This window comes from Schistocerca piceifrons, chromosome 2 (genome assembly GCF_021461385.2).
Source record: "Schistocerca piceifrons isolate TAMUIC-IGC-003096 chromosome 2, iqSchPice1.1, whole genome shotgun sequence".
NCBI classification, from domain to species: Eukaryota; Metazoa; Arthropoda; class Insecta; order Orthoptera; family Acrididae; genus Schistocerca; species Schistocerca piceifrons.
The window spans coordinates 475,860,277-475,877,365 of record NC_060139.1 but is presented as its reverse complement, the minus strand read 5'-3'; the positions used below and the strand labels follow the sequence as shown (position 1 = coordinate 475,877,365).

General features: G+C 40.9%; 1 protein-coding gene across 1 annotated transcript in view; it reads left to right on the top strand.

Annotated features, from left to right (window-relative positions):
* Positions 1-17,089, top strand: part of LOC124776202 (lysosomal acid glucosylceramidase-like) — a 133,189-nt gene that overhangs the window by 82,047 nt on the left and 34,053 nt on the right. Inside the window, exon 5 of the mRNA XM_047251036.1 lies at positions 3,001-3,161. Within this exon, the coding sequence (XP_047106992.1) occupies positions 3,001-3,161 (161 nt within the window). The remainder of the gene's footprint in view (positions 1-3,000; positions 3,162-17,089) is intronic.

Here is a 17,089-nt window from a genome sequence, read left to right as displayed (position 1 = left end):
TACCATTATGTAATCTATCTGAAACCTGTCAGTATCTCCAGGCTTCTTCCATGTATACAACCCTCTTTTATGATTCTTGAACCAAGTGTTAGCTATGATTAAGTTGTGCTCTGTGCAAAATTCTATCAGGGGGCTTCCTCTTTCATTTCTTAGCCCCAATCCATATTCACCTACTACGTTTCCTTCTCTCCCTTTTCCTACTACTGAATTCCAGTCACCCATGACCATTAAATTTTCGTCTCCCTTCACTATCTGAATAATTTCTTTTATTTCATCATACATTTCTTCAATTTCTTCGTCATCTGCAGAGCTAGTTGGCATATAAACTTGTACTACTGTAGTAGACATGGGCTTCGTGTCTATCTTGGCCACAATAATGCGTTCGCTATGCTGTTTGTAGTAGCTTACCCGCACTCCTATTTTTTTATTCATCATTAAACCGACTCCTGCATTACCCCTATTTGATTTTGTATTTATAAACCTGTATTCACCTGACCAGAAATCTTGTTCCTCCTGCCACCGAACTTCACTAATTCCCACTATATCTAACTTTAACCTATCCATTTCCCTTTTTAAATTTTCTAACCTACCTGCCCGATTAATGGATCTAACATTGCACGCTCCGATCCGTAGAACGCCAGTTTTCTTTCTCCTGATAACAACGTCCTCTTGAGTAGTCCCTGCCCAGAGATCCGAATGGGGGACTATTTTACCTCCGGAATATTTTACCCAAGAGGACGCCATCATCATTTAAACCTACAGTAAAGCTGCATGCCCTCGGGAAAAATTACGGCCGTAGTTTCCCCTTGCTTTCAGCCGTTCGCAGTACCAGCACAGCAAGGCTGCTTTAGTTAGTGTTATAAGGCCAGATCAGTCAATCATCCAGACTGTTGCCCCTGCAACTACTGAAAAGGCTGCTGCCCCTCTTCAGGAACCACACGTTTGTCTGGCCTCTCAACAGATACCCCTCCGTTGTGGTTGCACCTACGGTACGGCTATCTGTATCACTGAGGCACGCAAGCCTCCCCACCAACGGCAAGGTCCATGGTTCTTGGGGGGGGGGGGGGGTATGTAGGTATGCTTTGTAATTAATATATGTGGGAACTTACAGTGCCGAGAATGTGTATTTAATAAATAATTAATAAATTCTAAAATTTTTGTGGTAATAAAGAGATCGACTTATCAAGCTGTAGCGGTCTTCAGTACACATCAACTGTGCAGTAGCTTAAATAATTAGCCTGCAAGATACGTGTTATTTAACTTTTGATTTAACTCGCCAGATAATTTAATACAGGACACGTAAACGATTGGCAAGGCACTATGTATTGGCAGACTTGATTACACATCATATATTATATGTTGTTTGTAAGATTTATATTTACAATTGTTCTTTTTAATTGTTTATTAATTTTCATAGTTTTGCCCATAATTACTAAAGTAAGACAGCTATGTCAGTTATGACTGCAGCAGTGGAAAGAACAGGAAAATTCTTATTAGAAAGTAATGCTATGTATGTTTGTACTGTAATAACATAGTGGAGAGATCATAAATTGTGTGTGTTTGTGTCTGCGTGTAGTTTGGATTAAAAGTGTGGCAGCCACCTTGCTCGTTCATACTGTCATACTGTTCAGATTTGAGTTGAAGAACCTGTGCTTGTCTAAGTGGTGATCCAGCCACACACTTTTCTCTAGGTGAAATTTTTGCCTCGTCGTTCGTTAAACTCTGAAATATTTCGTGTGGGTTCAGTGGCCTCTTGGCGTTTTTTACTGTGGTCAGGATTCTGTTTTATTTCTGCTGGTTGTTCTGTAGAACTTGTATGTTAGCATGAGAAGTTGATTTGCGCTTTGAAGTAGTTGGACAGAGCCTGATTTTTAATTCATTTAGCCAGTGCGGATTTAACTCGTTACTGATATGCACGTAGGGTCATAGCGTTTTGTGTCCATTAGACTTTTATTTATTTGAGTTAATGCGGGGTTTGGCTTCGATAAAATTTAGCTGTGAACACTGTCTTTCTTTCCTAGGTACCTCATTTATTTTCATGGAGTTTGTTTGCTAATTACTGTAATTGCGGTTTGAGCTGATTTTAGTGCATGTAATTATGTAGTAGCTTATCATAAACTATGAATAATTGTATGAGTTATGAACAGTAAAATTTATTTGATAAACTTAACCAACTGTGACTGGGAAACAGTATTATCGATTGGATGTATCTACACTCAACCTAAAATAAATTTACGATAATGATGTTGGCCGAAGCAATGAGTATAATTTTTACTGGCGCCATCATTCGATCCTGAGTCACCCGCACACTGTATGCGTCTCAGGAACATCAACTGTATATGGCAAAAATTAATTTGTTTTCCGATTAAGACGTCACAGACAAGTTTACTTTATTCTTATTAAAATATCGACCAAGAACTGTGAGAGAATCAATTAACCCCATAGCAGACAACGAGGAACCGATTCGCTGCTGTCGTTCACAGTTCTTATTGTCACAAGTACTTAACAGTGTGCCTACCAGCCAGTTTCTGTGCTCACAGCGCTTCCAGAAATGCATAAGATGAAGTTTACTCTCGAATTTAATCCTCATTTTGTGGATGAGACGCAAATCACGTACAATAGAAGCAGGTAAATATTTCTGGCCAGGCCAACTTAGCACTAGCAATAATGGTAATAACGAAAAACAAATGCTTAGCACTGGCTTGTAAGAAATGCTAAAGGGTACTGAAGAAACGTGTTGGAGAGTATAGCAAGGTATTTAACCAATATCTGTCTCCATAAAGTATGTGAGTTTGTTTTCTATGTTGTTCTCATTGAGTGTATGCTGTTGTTGCCGTTGTCGTATTCTGAACCGCGAAGCTTACAAATGAGCAGGTGTTCTGCGTTGTCAGTGTTGGAATACCCAGCGTGTTAAACATGACAGGTGCGCCACTTACAGTTTGGATTGTGGCTGAAACAAACTGTCAGACACAGTACTACAGCAGTTATCTCTGATTGCAGATTCCACTGATACTGGCGGCTCAGAGGCTAGCGGGCAACGGATTGAAGGTACACGCGTTGCCCTGGTCGGCACCCAGATGGATGAAAGTCTACAACGGAACGAACGGCGTCAGCTGGCTACAGTCCAAATACTACCAGACCTGGGCAGACTACTTCGCCAAGTAAGATTTACCAGGATGCAGTGGAGTGCACGTTGCGTTGCTGTAATTCCGTAGCAATCAAAATGGGGATGTACTCTGCTTAAACTGTCGAGTCATACGGATGTTTTCACCTCCTGACTTTTACCTGTACGATGTAGGCAGCTTATGACGTATATAACATCACGTGTGCTGTTAACATTTGAGTTTAAGAAGACTTATTCGCAACCTCTACGCGTGTCACTCATTGTTGTTATGGTAAATGTATGGCCGGTGAATAACAATAACAACACTCAATAACCATTCGAATTATCATAAAAATTACAACAGTGGAAAAGTCAAGAATTTCCAAAAGCCGCATAGCTGTTTGAAGGTTCTTCATTCGCAACTACCGGTTTCACGGCAGTATAGAGGAAGCTTCAGGTTTACAGTGGCTATATTTCCCTATATTTCCCACCTCTTGGGACGTTATCCTCGTTAAAAGTCAAACCACAATTGTGGGTGGTCGTAAGAAAATTGAGTGCAAAAATGGTTCAAATGGCTCTGAGCACTATGGGACTTAACATCTGAGGTCATCAGTCCCCTAGAACTTAGAACTACTTAAACCTAATTAACCTAAGGACATCACACAAATCCGTGCCCGAGGAAGGATTCGAACCTGCGACCGTAGCAGTTGCGCGGTTCCGGACTGAAGCTCAGGCACCGCGGCCGGCAAAATTGAGTGCATCCAAAAGGTATACAAAGCATGACTGCCGAATGAGCCAGGCTGGATGACACGAAGTAGGATATAGTATTATAAGATCCGGAAGACACCAACTGTATAAAACCAGTGAAATAAAACTTAAAATCCCGTGTAATGCGCGTACTTCCGCCGTATTGCTAACAGGCCGATGAGGTGTAAGAAGCCCGTGGAGGCCAGCAGTACGCTGGAAGGCGGAAGGGCACAGTGCCGACGAGGATGTGATGACACAGGATTTCGAGAAGAAGGGGTAGTATGTCTGGAACGCTGAAGTTTACCAACAGTTCACCTGTCTCTACGGCCAGAATTTGCCGTAGGTGGTCTACCGATACAGTTGCAAATAACTACATTGAGAAATGGGGAGTAGCGACTACCACCGATGTCCGACGTGGAGGCCGAGTATGATGGTATGTGGTGGCGATTCAGTAGACACAGATGGACAATTAAATTACAGTTGCCAACCTGGTAATATGTAACGCACACTATCGCTTTCGTGACGGATTCAAATATATGTTCCTCAACAATCGTAACACAGTTGTGGAGAACTGTTTTGATGTATTGGTTTCCCGGAGGTATGAGTGGCCGGAGGAGAGCTGGAGACAAGCTGACGGATGCCCAAGACTGGACAGTAGGATCTCATTTGGTTCACTGGCGAGATACGATGGCGAACATCTGAAGGGGCCCTCACTTCATCGCATGTAAATATCGCCAGCATGAGCACACCTCTAAGAGCCACCTGCTTGGTGCCATATTTCAAAGTGTGATGCATCACGTCATGTACTCGTACCCTGACGGTGGTGTGTACCCACGTGTACCCATCGGTCAGATGTTCAAAGATCCAATGGTGCTATTCCTGCGTCCATGGTAGTGCTCATGGCTTGCGGTGTGCAGTGAGCTGGGGTGGAGTGCATGCAGAGTAACTTCGCTGGAGCTCCACAGAAGGTGCATCCAAGGATAGGGCAGTGTTAGTGATGGGGCTCCGTTACAAACGAAAACCAAGCTGTAGCGGAGGTGCAGTTGCCATTCGACGCCTGTGCCTCGCATACCTTGCAAGTTACAGTTAGCATGAGCATTAATAAGTTGTCAGTACGACCAATAATTCGACAAATATGTGTAAAATACAGGCAGCGAAACGTTACATACAACTTGTACAGAAATCAGACGGCATTTATAAGAGTCTAAGAGCATGAAAGCGAAGCAGTGGTTGAGATGGGAATTATACAGGATTGTCGTCTATCCTCAATGTTATTCAATCTCTACATTGACCAAGCCATAAAGGAAACAAAAAGAAAAATTTGGAACATAAATTAAAGTTTAAGGAGAAGAAATAAAAACTTTGATGTTTGTTGATGACACTGTACTTCTGAATGAGTAGCAAAGGACTTGGAAGACCAGTTCAACAGAACACACCGTGTCTTGAAAGGAGTATAGAAGATGAATATCGATTAAAGAGAAACAAAAATAATGGAATGTAGTCGAATTAAATCAGGCGGTGCTGAGGGAATTAGATTAGGAAATGAGACACTAAAAGTTTTTGATGAGTTTTGCTATTCGGGTTGTAAAATAAATGGTGACGGCCAAAATAGAGACGGTATAAAATGTAGACTGGAAATGGCAAGAAGAGTGTATATGAAGAAGAGAAATTTGTTTAACATCGAATATAAATTTAAGTGTTAGCACAACTTTTCTGAAGGTACTTATCTGGAGTCTAGCATTGTATGGAGGTAAGACGTGAACGATTAGCAGTTCAGACAAGGAGGGACTAGAAACTTTTGAAATATGGTGCTCTAGAATAATTCCGAAGATGAGATGGGTAGATCGCGTAGATATGAGAAAGTACAGAACAGTAAAGCAAAGAAATGTGTTTCATAAGTTGACTAAAATTATACTTTATTTCGAAACGATGAATCACATGAAAATAAACTCACTTTCTACATGCATTATGTGAATGTAGGCATTTTACTGAAATGAGTCAAAAACTTTCTCAGGATCCACAGGTCCTAGACCAAGCAGTAATTTATACTGATTTCTCCATTCTCTGTGCTTTTGGTGACAATTTAGTGAATATCTTGTACACTGAACGGCTTGTACATCTTAGAGTCGAGGATGATAGCTCTGAGTTTTTTAATGCCTGGTCTGTCTCCATTTCTAGAGAGAGGAATGCTTATACTAATATACAATTTTCTTACAATAAATTTCCTCCTCATAGACCCTGTAAAGGATTTCGCAAGTTCCTTTTTGTGATACTTTACTCACAAGTTTTGGTAATTTTGTTGAAGCAGCACCGCCTCCAGTTTCTTTCCGTTTCTTAATACCTTGGATAGCTCTCATTGTTCACTGTCTGTGTACAGGACATATTACTATTATTCATGCAAAACCTGTGATTATTAAGCATTCTTCATGCCGAATTGTGTGTTAACCGTTTCCGTAAGGAATTGCTGTCCTACAATAACTTCCGTAGGTAATATCGCTAACGTACACTTGCATTGTCACTCGACTCGAAAGGAGCCGGCCGAAGTGGCCGTGCGGTTAAAGGCGCTGCAGTCTGGAACCGCAAGACCGCTACGGTCGCAGGTTCGAATCCTGCCTCGGGCATGGATGTTTGTGATGTCCTTAGGTTAGTTAGGTTTAACTAGTTCTAAGTTCTAGGGGACTAATGACCTCAGCAGTTGAGTCCCATAGTGCTCAGAGCCATTTGAACCATTTTTCGACTCGAAAGGAGGCGGCAAAATTCTAATGGAGAAGAAACAATTGTCCGGTATTTCATCGCCTATGGAGCGCGACATGGCCATATCGGACTGCGCACTCATGTGAGTTGTAATCCAGATTCTCGGCAGTGTTTCATGGGGTAAGCAGTTATGATGATGATGACGACGATGGTGGTAAGGGTGTGGTGGTGTGGGTGCGCGACAACAAGCCCTTTAGCGCCCGTACTAGAGTTACATGAAACAAGTGATGTTAAAAGTAACGGAATAATAAAACTTTAACTACACAAGCACACAAGGAACAGCAGTCAGTGCCTTTCTTTATCTTTGCTCTGAAGGGGCGGCCACCTCAAATGACTGTCGGCTGCAGACCTGGACACTTTGAGTGTTGTACTACACAGTGTGGGACCACAGACTGCAAACACCATAGGTTCAGGGTAGTTCTTTGCAATCAGGTTTATGTGCTTATATGCAATGCAACGAAAATTTTGTCTGAAGAGGAAAATGAGGAAGTAAAAAGTCTTTGAAACTGTGCTTGAGAAGGCTGTACGAACAACTAGCTATTCCACTCGCTCAATGAAGAGAGTAATTCATAGTTACAAGTACTTCCCAAGGCTTCACTACTTCGTAAAAATGCAGAACAAGGAAAAGAATATCTTATCTTTAGGTAGTATAAACGAACTGTTCTCAGGGGCTGACAGTCTGGGTTCCATGTCAGACAAGCTCTTCATTATTCATTTTCAGTAAAGCTGTCAGTGACAGTGTCCGCTATACTACATTTTTACTAGTTTTTTGTTTTATGAAATTTCCTTCCATCGGCCTTTGGTTGGATTTGTTTTGCTTTACGCGACTATTTCTTTTCCCGTAAGTTAGCGAGGATCTACTGTCTTTGAACGTCTATATTTGTCGAATTACTGGTCATAATGGCATAACCTGTTAGTAAGATCGTTTGCTGACTCAGTACCTTTAGCTTACAGGTGAAATGAAATGTCGTGGGGCGAGAGCCTCCCAGCGGGTACATCTGATTGCCTGGTGCAAGTCTTTTGAGGTGACGCCACTTCGACGACTGGCTCTTCGATGAGGATGAAATGATGATGATGAAGGCGAAACAAAGACCCAGTCCCTGAGCGGAGAAAATCTCCAACCCAGTCGGGAATCGAACACGGGCCCCCCATCATGACAAGCCGGATCGCTGTCTGCTCACTTAGGGTCGCGGACAGCATACAGGTCATGCGAGATATGTGTCTGAGCATAAGCTTTAGAACAGCAGATCCCCTACTGTCCGGTGGTTGTTTACAACTGAGCCCCCATCTCTAGCGTCGGCCACTCCCCTACCGCGCCAACTGCACAGATTGAGGCCAAGTTGCTTTGTGCGCACCACTCTACCAGCAAATTTAGGAAATTGCCAACCACGCGAATTTATAATTGATTTGGACGCTTACAAGTCTACGAACGAGTTCATGCTATCATCCTCGTCCAATTAGAGCTTGCGGTATGTGTCTAACAATACGTTGTCTATGTGAAGTTGAACTTCAACGTTTCTTCTTCCGCATGAAAAAGTGCTCCTCTTTACTCTATACCAATGTTCGGCATCTCTTGGACCTAATTTGTGTCCATTTGAGAGAACAATGACATCGCGACGTTTGATCCACAGTGAAAAAAAATTGCGCCCTGTAGGTAGATAAATGAATGCAATGCTCCTGAAGTTGCCTAGCAGAGATTTCTAGTGGAACGTAGGCTCTACTATCATTCTTTTAGCTTTCAGTGAGCACAGAACAGGAGACAGATAAAACAGACGACCCAGCACTTTCTTCCACACAGAATACTTTGTGTTTTTGAGTTGTCGAGAGTACGAAGCTAGGTCACATATGGCATAATGTCCATTACAAATTTTCGTTATTGTTCATGTTATACCGATTATGTATTACAGTTAGCAAAAATATCACCTAATAACAACTAATGCCCTACAAACAAACCTGTTGGAGGAACATCCGCAACTGAGCATTATATCAGATATTGAAAATACCGCTGCAGTTGTAAAGTTCTTTTATTATGCATGCTCCGCCCTCGTAGGCAGCTCACACGTCCACTACGGCGCTCGGGGGTCACAGCACAAAGTGTAATCGTCCTGGTGTTCTTTGTATATCTATCCACCCAGGCAGTCGTCCGTGGTACTGTCTGATGTCACGTTCGCATTGGCATAGGTTTCGCAGCACCTAGCCCGACCGGCCGTTATGGAATAATTTTAAAATTTTTATGAATTTTTTTGTTTTTATGTGTATTGCTGGTTGTAAAAATTATGTCCCGTCTCTTGCTGTTTCAGTACAACACTGAAGGCGTGTGATAATAAAAGAACTTTGCAACTGTAGCGGTATTTTCAACAAAAAAAAAAAGTTCAAATGTGTGTGAAATCTTATGGGACTTAACTGCTAAGGTCATCAGTCCCTAAGCTTACACACTACTTAACCTAAATTATCCTAAGGACAAACACACACACCCATGCCCGAGGGAGGACTCGAATCTCCGCCGGGACCAGCAGCACAGTCTGTGACTGCAGCGCCCTAAATCGCTCGGCTAATCCCGCGCGGCGTATTTTCAACATCTGAGATAATGCACTCTTAGTATTTTGCATGTAGAGACATGGCGGCGTATAGAGGAACGCCCTGTGGTGGGACGAGTTCAGTTTGTCGTCAGTTGTTAGTTGCTAGTGAGCACGCAGCTTTACATATATCTCAAATGCGTGAGTCGTTCGGAGCCGAACGGCGGACATTTTTCATGTGCAAAGTTCAGTTTTTATTTAAACAGTGATTTTAAATGCAGTAAAAACCGAATTCTAGTAACTTCCACCACCATCAGCGTCATAATCATCGGGAAATAAACAGTTTTTCGTTTGTTACTCTCTAGGGTATTTTGGTCGACCGATCTTTCCTTTGGCCGTCTATCTTCCTGCTTCCATTTTGGATTATATTTCAGCTGTGACTGTATATAACTTTTGTAAGGTGTCGCTTGCGCTATTTTTAAAATGCAGTTTGGTTGTGTTACATAGACCTAGTAGTTTATGTAGCTTTGTACTCACGTGATAATCTGACAAGCAGTAATATCAAACCCCAAACACACCAAGGGACAATCATCGTCAGAGCAGGCAGGAGAAGGGGGACGGCTGTGGTCAGCTGGACACTGACCAGCAGGGGTGAGCCAACGCCGAGGCCTTTCGGCTCAGGCATGACGTCATGCACTTTAGGATACGCAGTCAGTGGTAACTCACACTGAGGCGGAGTTGATGAACTAACACTGCTTTGGCGAATGATAAATAAGGACGAAAGTTCGCCACGATGATTCATCTGATATGAAGTAAGTTCCTGAGAATAAAATTATTTCCTATTAAGACTAGCCGCAAGCATTAATTTTTCAAATATATTGCATCAGACGTAAAACAGACAGCGTCATTATACAGAGCTTTCACCCGAGTGGATAGCTGAGCGCATTAACGGACTTCTGGGCCGCTGGAAAGCCCCGGATCGAATCTGCCTCGCGGATTAACGAGAACGGGCGATGTGTGGTTTTTAGGCGGTGTTCCACATCCAATTACGTGAACACCAGGCTAGTACCCATTTCCCGCCTCAGATACACACAACGCAAACATTCCGACACAGTGGGAGCGGTGGCGTCGGGAAGGATACCAGCTGCCACTGACACTGTCAAAACCCGTATAACAATGCCGACCCAATACAGGAATGGAAAAAGATGAGGAAGAAGAACAAGACGATTGTACTGAAGTTTTATGTGCACTCATTTCATTTCGCCACCACAACATTTATGTAACATTGACGGAGTAAACAAATATACAAAATTTACAACCTCTGTTTTTAAATAATATTCTGAAAATTAAACAACCAATGTCCACCAACTACAACACTATGGCAATACATGAGATTTAGTTGCGTAATTAAATGTACCGTAGATAAATGACAAAATAGAGATCAGTGGGTTAGTAAAAATATGCAAAATATTATGTGTAATACCGTTCATTTTTACAAAATAGTTTTGATGTGGACTATTTGCACTGCAATTCAACTCACACTCATGAGCCAAAACGTTACGATCACTACCTGAATAGTGAGTTGTTCCACCTTTAGAACGCAATACAGCAGCGATTTGAGTGGCATGGATTCGAAAATAGCTGCTAGATTTTTGGAGGCAGCTGGCACCATATTTCTACATAAAGGTCACACAGTTCCCGTAAACTGCCGGTGACGGTTGGTTTGTGGATGTAGGGCTGACGCCCAATACTGTCCCAGATATCTTCAGTCAGGTTGAGATCAGGCTGACCAAGACATCAACGTGGGTTCACCATCGTGCTCCTCAAACCACTGAAGCAAGATCCTGACCATGTGACACGAACGAACTTCTTGTAGGGGACAAAATAATCAAGCAACTAAAATTATGCCCATTTTTTTCAGTTTCTCTGTTTGAAATATAGCCTTCCGAAACAGTTTTCAGTTTTTTATCGTTACCTGTTCTTTACTATTTCTGCACCTAGTCATTCTGCATTTTTCAGCAGTTGTTAAGCAAAATGTTGCTACTCGTCCACGCAATGTATTCCTATAGTCCTACTGGCGAGTGTCATAGGGTTCTATCAAAAATGCATTGACCGCAACACAGTCAAGATGTGATGTTTAAAGCTTTGCCGGCGTACAGTCAAGATGACTGGCATTGACATGGAGAGGTGCGGCAGGGAATTAGAATGTTTGCAGGCTACATCTGTTTTTACGAGTTACAGTTTGTTTATGGGAACTGTTATTATAGACAAAATTTTGTAGTACGCTGCATGCATTTCCAAACAATGTGGATGACGGTCCTTTGATAATAAGAAAAATATGCATCTCTCTCACTGGTTTGACTTTTACCACAAATCGAAATTCCAGTGCCATACACGAGACCATCGGTAACTACTTAAAAATAAATTTACTTACCGTACAATGATAGGAACGAAATTGTCCCTCTTGATTGCAGATATCCACTTCGTATGCGTGTCTTCATCGGTTGGGTGTATGAAAATGTGAACTCGTCTTAATTACTCGAACATACGGGTAAACGACACCTGTTCAATAGTCTAAACAGTAATACTCAATTGCTGAGGATAGTGTAATCCTGTGCAGTACTGTGAATTACAGAATAAAAAAATGATTTAGCATACGATTTACGTATAACCAATAAACAGTCCTGAATGAGATTTTCACTCTACAGCGGACTGTGCGCTGATATGAAACTTCCTGGCAGATTAAAACTGTGTGCCGGACCGAGACTCGAACTCGGGAACTTTGCCTTTCGCGGGCAAGTGCTCTACCAACTTTTTTTTTTATAAAAACGTTTATTTAAAAAAACAATGTTACACATTCCAAATACATACTAAGTTATACATACATGAAGTTATTTAAACAAACGGTCTGATCATTTCAATTACGCTGACGTTAAGGAAAGACAACAGAAGATTGTGTTACTGGCTAAATTACCAGAAAGAATTAAGTTAAACATCAAGAAAATTTTTTTTAAAGACATTCAAACTTCAGCCTGAAGAAGTAAAATCTGCAGTTTGAATTACATGAGCTCCAATCTTTACAGAAGCATAATTAATTCTTTATAATGGATATCAGCAAGTTGATGGGATAATTGTAAATATAAAACAATTTAATAATCATATTAGATAATTTCTGACATACTTGAGAATGGCGGAAAGGAGATATATAATAAAGTTGACTAGCCTTCCAACTACACTTTCTGGACATTAATTGAATCTTAAGTATTTGAAGTGATTAGATCTATATAATCAGTCTTTCACTGCGAAACTGACTTACACATCACAGTGCAAGAATGAACAAGGCAATGTGCCAGCCATTGAATATTACATCTATCAGATAGAATCTTATGGTTTTAACCAATTGATAAGTACATTTCTATAAAAACTGTCTATTTCCAAATTTCTAGTATAAGCCAATAATGCACCTTTAATGTTTTGTGTTTTGACACTATTAGACACGCACTCTCTTTGTCACATAAGTTCTGTACATTAGCTTATAAATTTCAAAAACTACTCTCAGAAATAGAAAAAGCACACATCAAAAATATACTGTAAAATCTTAAATAGTATCCTTAAGGCAACTACAATACATCACTGTCAACACAGTCTTCTTTTTTATATTAACCAATGCCCATTCTTTCAAATACAATTTTTAACATATTACCGAACTTTTTCTTGTGATTCGAATACCTTCTAATTTTGTGGAACTCACACAGCATGTGTACCTTGAACTCTATGACGCTGTCGAATCCTAATTTGTTAAGGACGTAGTTAACAAAATTTCCCAGCAACCAGTACACAGCGTTATTTTTTGCTTCTGGGAAATAGCGTGCTTCAGGCCTGTGTATCAATGACAGCGATATATACTCAGGGGATGTTCTTCTAATCAGAGCTATTTGCTCCCGGATCCACTTCCATCTATTCATGTGCCCACTGCAAGTATATCTATGAATTACTGTGTCAACTAGATGGCATTGTTGACATAAATTCGTTTCACAGAGTCCGATTGCGTTCAGTCTTTCATTGGTGCTAACTATGTTGTTAACTGTCTTGTACCATGACGTTTTTATATTAGACGTGAGCACATTAGAACTAATGTTTTTCCAAATCTCAGTTCACTCAATGTTTGGAAACTGTCGTTCTATTTTGTTCCTTCCTTCGCTTTTCTTTCGTTCCCACATTATGGCTGTCGATGTTAAAGTTTCGGTACTGCCTGAGTTCGACACTGACATCACTAAACCCAACATAGAAAATCCTCACGTGCTGTAAGCGACTGTTGATAGTCTGCACGTCAATCGGGGGAAGAACGCTTGGAGGTTTAATGATCTCGAAAAGTTGGCTGGTTACGCTTCCTCGCGAGTCTCTTATTAAATTAACTTGCCTTTTGATAAAAAGAGCAGAGGCTTTATCCGTTATATCAGTTAATGCTAGTCCACCATTTTTTGGATCTAATATGGCTACTTTAGCAGGTACTCTGAACACTTCACCTCTCCACAAAAAGTTGGTGATTTTGGACATTATTCTCCTCGCTAGCATTCTCGGTATTGGAAACAGCTGGGCAGTATAATAAGCCTTAGCAAGGATGCATGAGTTGATATACTGTGTTCTTTGAACTTGGTTCATATATCGAGTTAAATTCTCTACAATGGCTCCTTGCACTTTATCTGCTCCAACTATCCAATTTAAAGCCGTCATTTTCATAGGGCATGCTGTCAGGGTGATCCCAAGTGTTTTATGTTGTCGGACTAATTTTGCCCACTCGACGTTGATATTATCAAAACCTCTGAGATTTAACATCTTACTTTTTTTTCGTTTGCATAGGCTCCAGATGCTCTACAGTACGAATCAATCACTGTTGCTAGCGTGGTTACCTCGTCATTATTCCTTATAATGACCCCCATATCGTCAGCATAGGCTCTTATAACTGTTTTATTTCCTGATAATGTTAAGCCTTTTAATCTAGCATGGACATGTCGGAGGAAAGGTTCCAGCGAAGTGGCGAAGAGCGACATGGATTGTTGACAATTCACCGCTATTTTAGCATTTATTCCAGTTGCTATGTTCTTAATCAACTGTATGACTCTATCGTTGAAACCTATTTTCTTCAATGTCTGTAGAAGATATTCATGATTTACTACATCGAACGCTTTATAAAAATCCAAACACAAAAGAAGCACACTTTATGTTTGTTATAGAAGTTATTGCAATGATATCCCTGAATTCCGCTAGATTTTGAAAAATGGTTTTGCCTTGCGCACAGTTCTGATGTTGACTAATAATTTTATCTGTAAGGCATGAAATTCTCTTGTTTATTATTCTAGCTATTAATTTATAATCATAATTCAACAGTGAAACTGGACGAAAATTATTTAAATCTTTGTTTCCATTATTTTTTGGCACCAGAACAATTTTACTCTCCTTAAACTCAGCCGGAATCATTTTACCCTGAATAACCTCATTTACAATGTCCGTGATTTTCGCACCTACTATTAGCCAGTAACGGATGTAAAACTCTGCTGGCAGACCATCCGGTCCTGGGGATTTTTTTGGTGGTGAGGCGCACAGAGTCTCATACACGTCTTCTTCACTGGCAACCTCGAGAAAATTTTCGTTGCCATCTTCTGTCAGCTGTGGGGCTAGGATGTCAAGGAATTCTTCCAAGGAAGCATCACCACTTTGATGTACAGATTATAGCTCGCAATAATAGCGATAAATCTCGTCTATGATATCCTGCTGGGTTCTGAGAATCGTACCGTGTTTTGTTCGAATTTCATCAATAAAAGTCCTTCTCCTGTTTTTCGTATGCTTCACTAAATGATATAGGGAAGTAGTTTCATCTTCTGACACCGAATTTGCCTTCGATTTTGTTTTCAACCCTTCCATTTCACTTCTCTTGATATTAAGTAACTTGGCTTTGACTTTTTTGATGTCTGCTATCCGAAGTGAGGAACCTGCTGAGACATGATCGTATAGATCTCTCAAAACGGAATAGTAATACTCTATAGTGCATTTCATTTCCCTTGCGCTCTGGGCACTGTATTGAATAAGAACTTTCCTCAACTTCGGCTTTGCCATTTTAACCCACCAGTCAATAGCAGTGGCATATCTACTACGGGCTCGCGGGCATATTTCCCATGTTTCTTTAAGCAGATCTTCTAAATCATTATTTACTAACAAGGAAGTGTTCGAATTCCACCGATTCTTGAATCGGCGAACCGGCTGTCTTGTTAGATTTATGCAAGCTACATCTACTTTAGTCACGGAAGTTTTAAGATTTTTAGAAGTGTATAGTCTATCAATCCTACGTGATGTTGCCGTGACATAAGTGAACTCAACAGTGGAGGGATATTTGATTTCCCATATATCCTTTAATTCTAAACCAGTAACTAGTTGTTTTAGTTCACTTGAGAAATTAAAATTAGGTAACTGATCTTTTCGATTTAAAACACAATTAAAATCACCTCCAAGTAATAACTGTCTTGGCGGTTTCTTTAACAAGTATAACAGGTCATGATGAGAACTTCCTGAAGGGGCTTACAAGTTGATGATAGTCACATCTTAGATATTTAGTCCTATTCCCGTTCCGGATTCCAGTCGTTCCACCTCTCTTACTGTAATCCCTCCCCTCAGCAAAATAGCTGCTCCAACACTTGTTTCTGGAGACACATTTATGTAACTGACAAGACCGGGAATAACCAAATCCGAAATTAGAAGTTCTTGTAACAGGGCAATATCAGTCGCGGATTCGTACAAAAATTTCCATAAGGGCCGATAATTTCAAACCAGTCGTGATTTTATTTATGTTTATAGTGGTGACAGAATTAGATTGCGTCATTGTTCTGTATGCAGTTGTTTTGATGAACTAATTTAGTTTCCTGTGGTTCAGGGTTCAGTTAAGCTGTAACAGTTTTCTCGGAAGGCTGAACATGGAATAACACTTAAATCAGTTTATTAGTTACTGTCCCGTTTTTTTCTACTTCTGATGTTTTCTCTTGTACCGCAAGCAGACTGATTTCCTGGTGAACTTTCTGATTTTTCCTCCAGTGATTCGTGTACGACCGTTTCGGACTGAACATTCTTTGGGCTCGGATCGCCCCTACCGGATTTTCCCTCCCCTTGGTTACGGGCTACATTCTCATTTGGTTGCGTCGGTATTTTACTTCGCGGCTTATCTGGAGCAGCGGCAGACGCTTTCGCAATTTCGGTTGCCGGCGCCTGCCCTTAGGTGTTGACCGTGATTTCAGTTTGACCACCACTTCCTCATTCTTTATTAATTTCACTCACTTCCTGATCGAGGGAAACAAATGGAGACTGCAGTTTTGCAACCTCTCCCTGAATTTGTTTATTAACAAATAGATTCTGATCTTTGCAATCGGCTACTGCACCTGTTGTTTCTTGCAAATTAATGCTGCTTACACCCCCTTCATTTTCTGGTACCGTATGTGTATTATTTTTCTGTTCATTAGTTTCCATTCGCATTTTGCCTTCAGGTTCCTCTGCCTCCTCATCGCACTGTTTTTGCTTGCGAGGTGAGTGAGTGGGACAAGACAGCTCGTCCTCTGAACAACTATCAGATATCTCCAGAGGTCGTTTTCTCGGTTACGTTTCAGTTTCACGAATAGTGGCAACAGGGTTTCCTTTTGTTGTTAACGGGGGAAATTGACTGTTATCGTGAAGGGAGACATCAGCTTGGCCCGCTGCGTTAACATCCTCAACCAGTTGTTCCGTGCTATTCTTTGGTGACAGAGCATTTAAGGTAAGCTTCTGACGCTGTATCAAATTACTTTTAAGAACAACAGTTCACCGTGGACATTTCTGTCTGAAGTCGCCGATTTCGTTACATATATGACATGTAGCTTCCTGACATGTATAAACAATTTGTGCCTTATACCCACAAACAGTTATGTGAGACGGAATATTCGTCTTAACG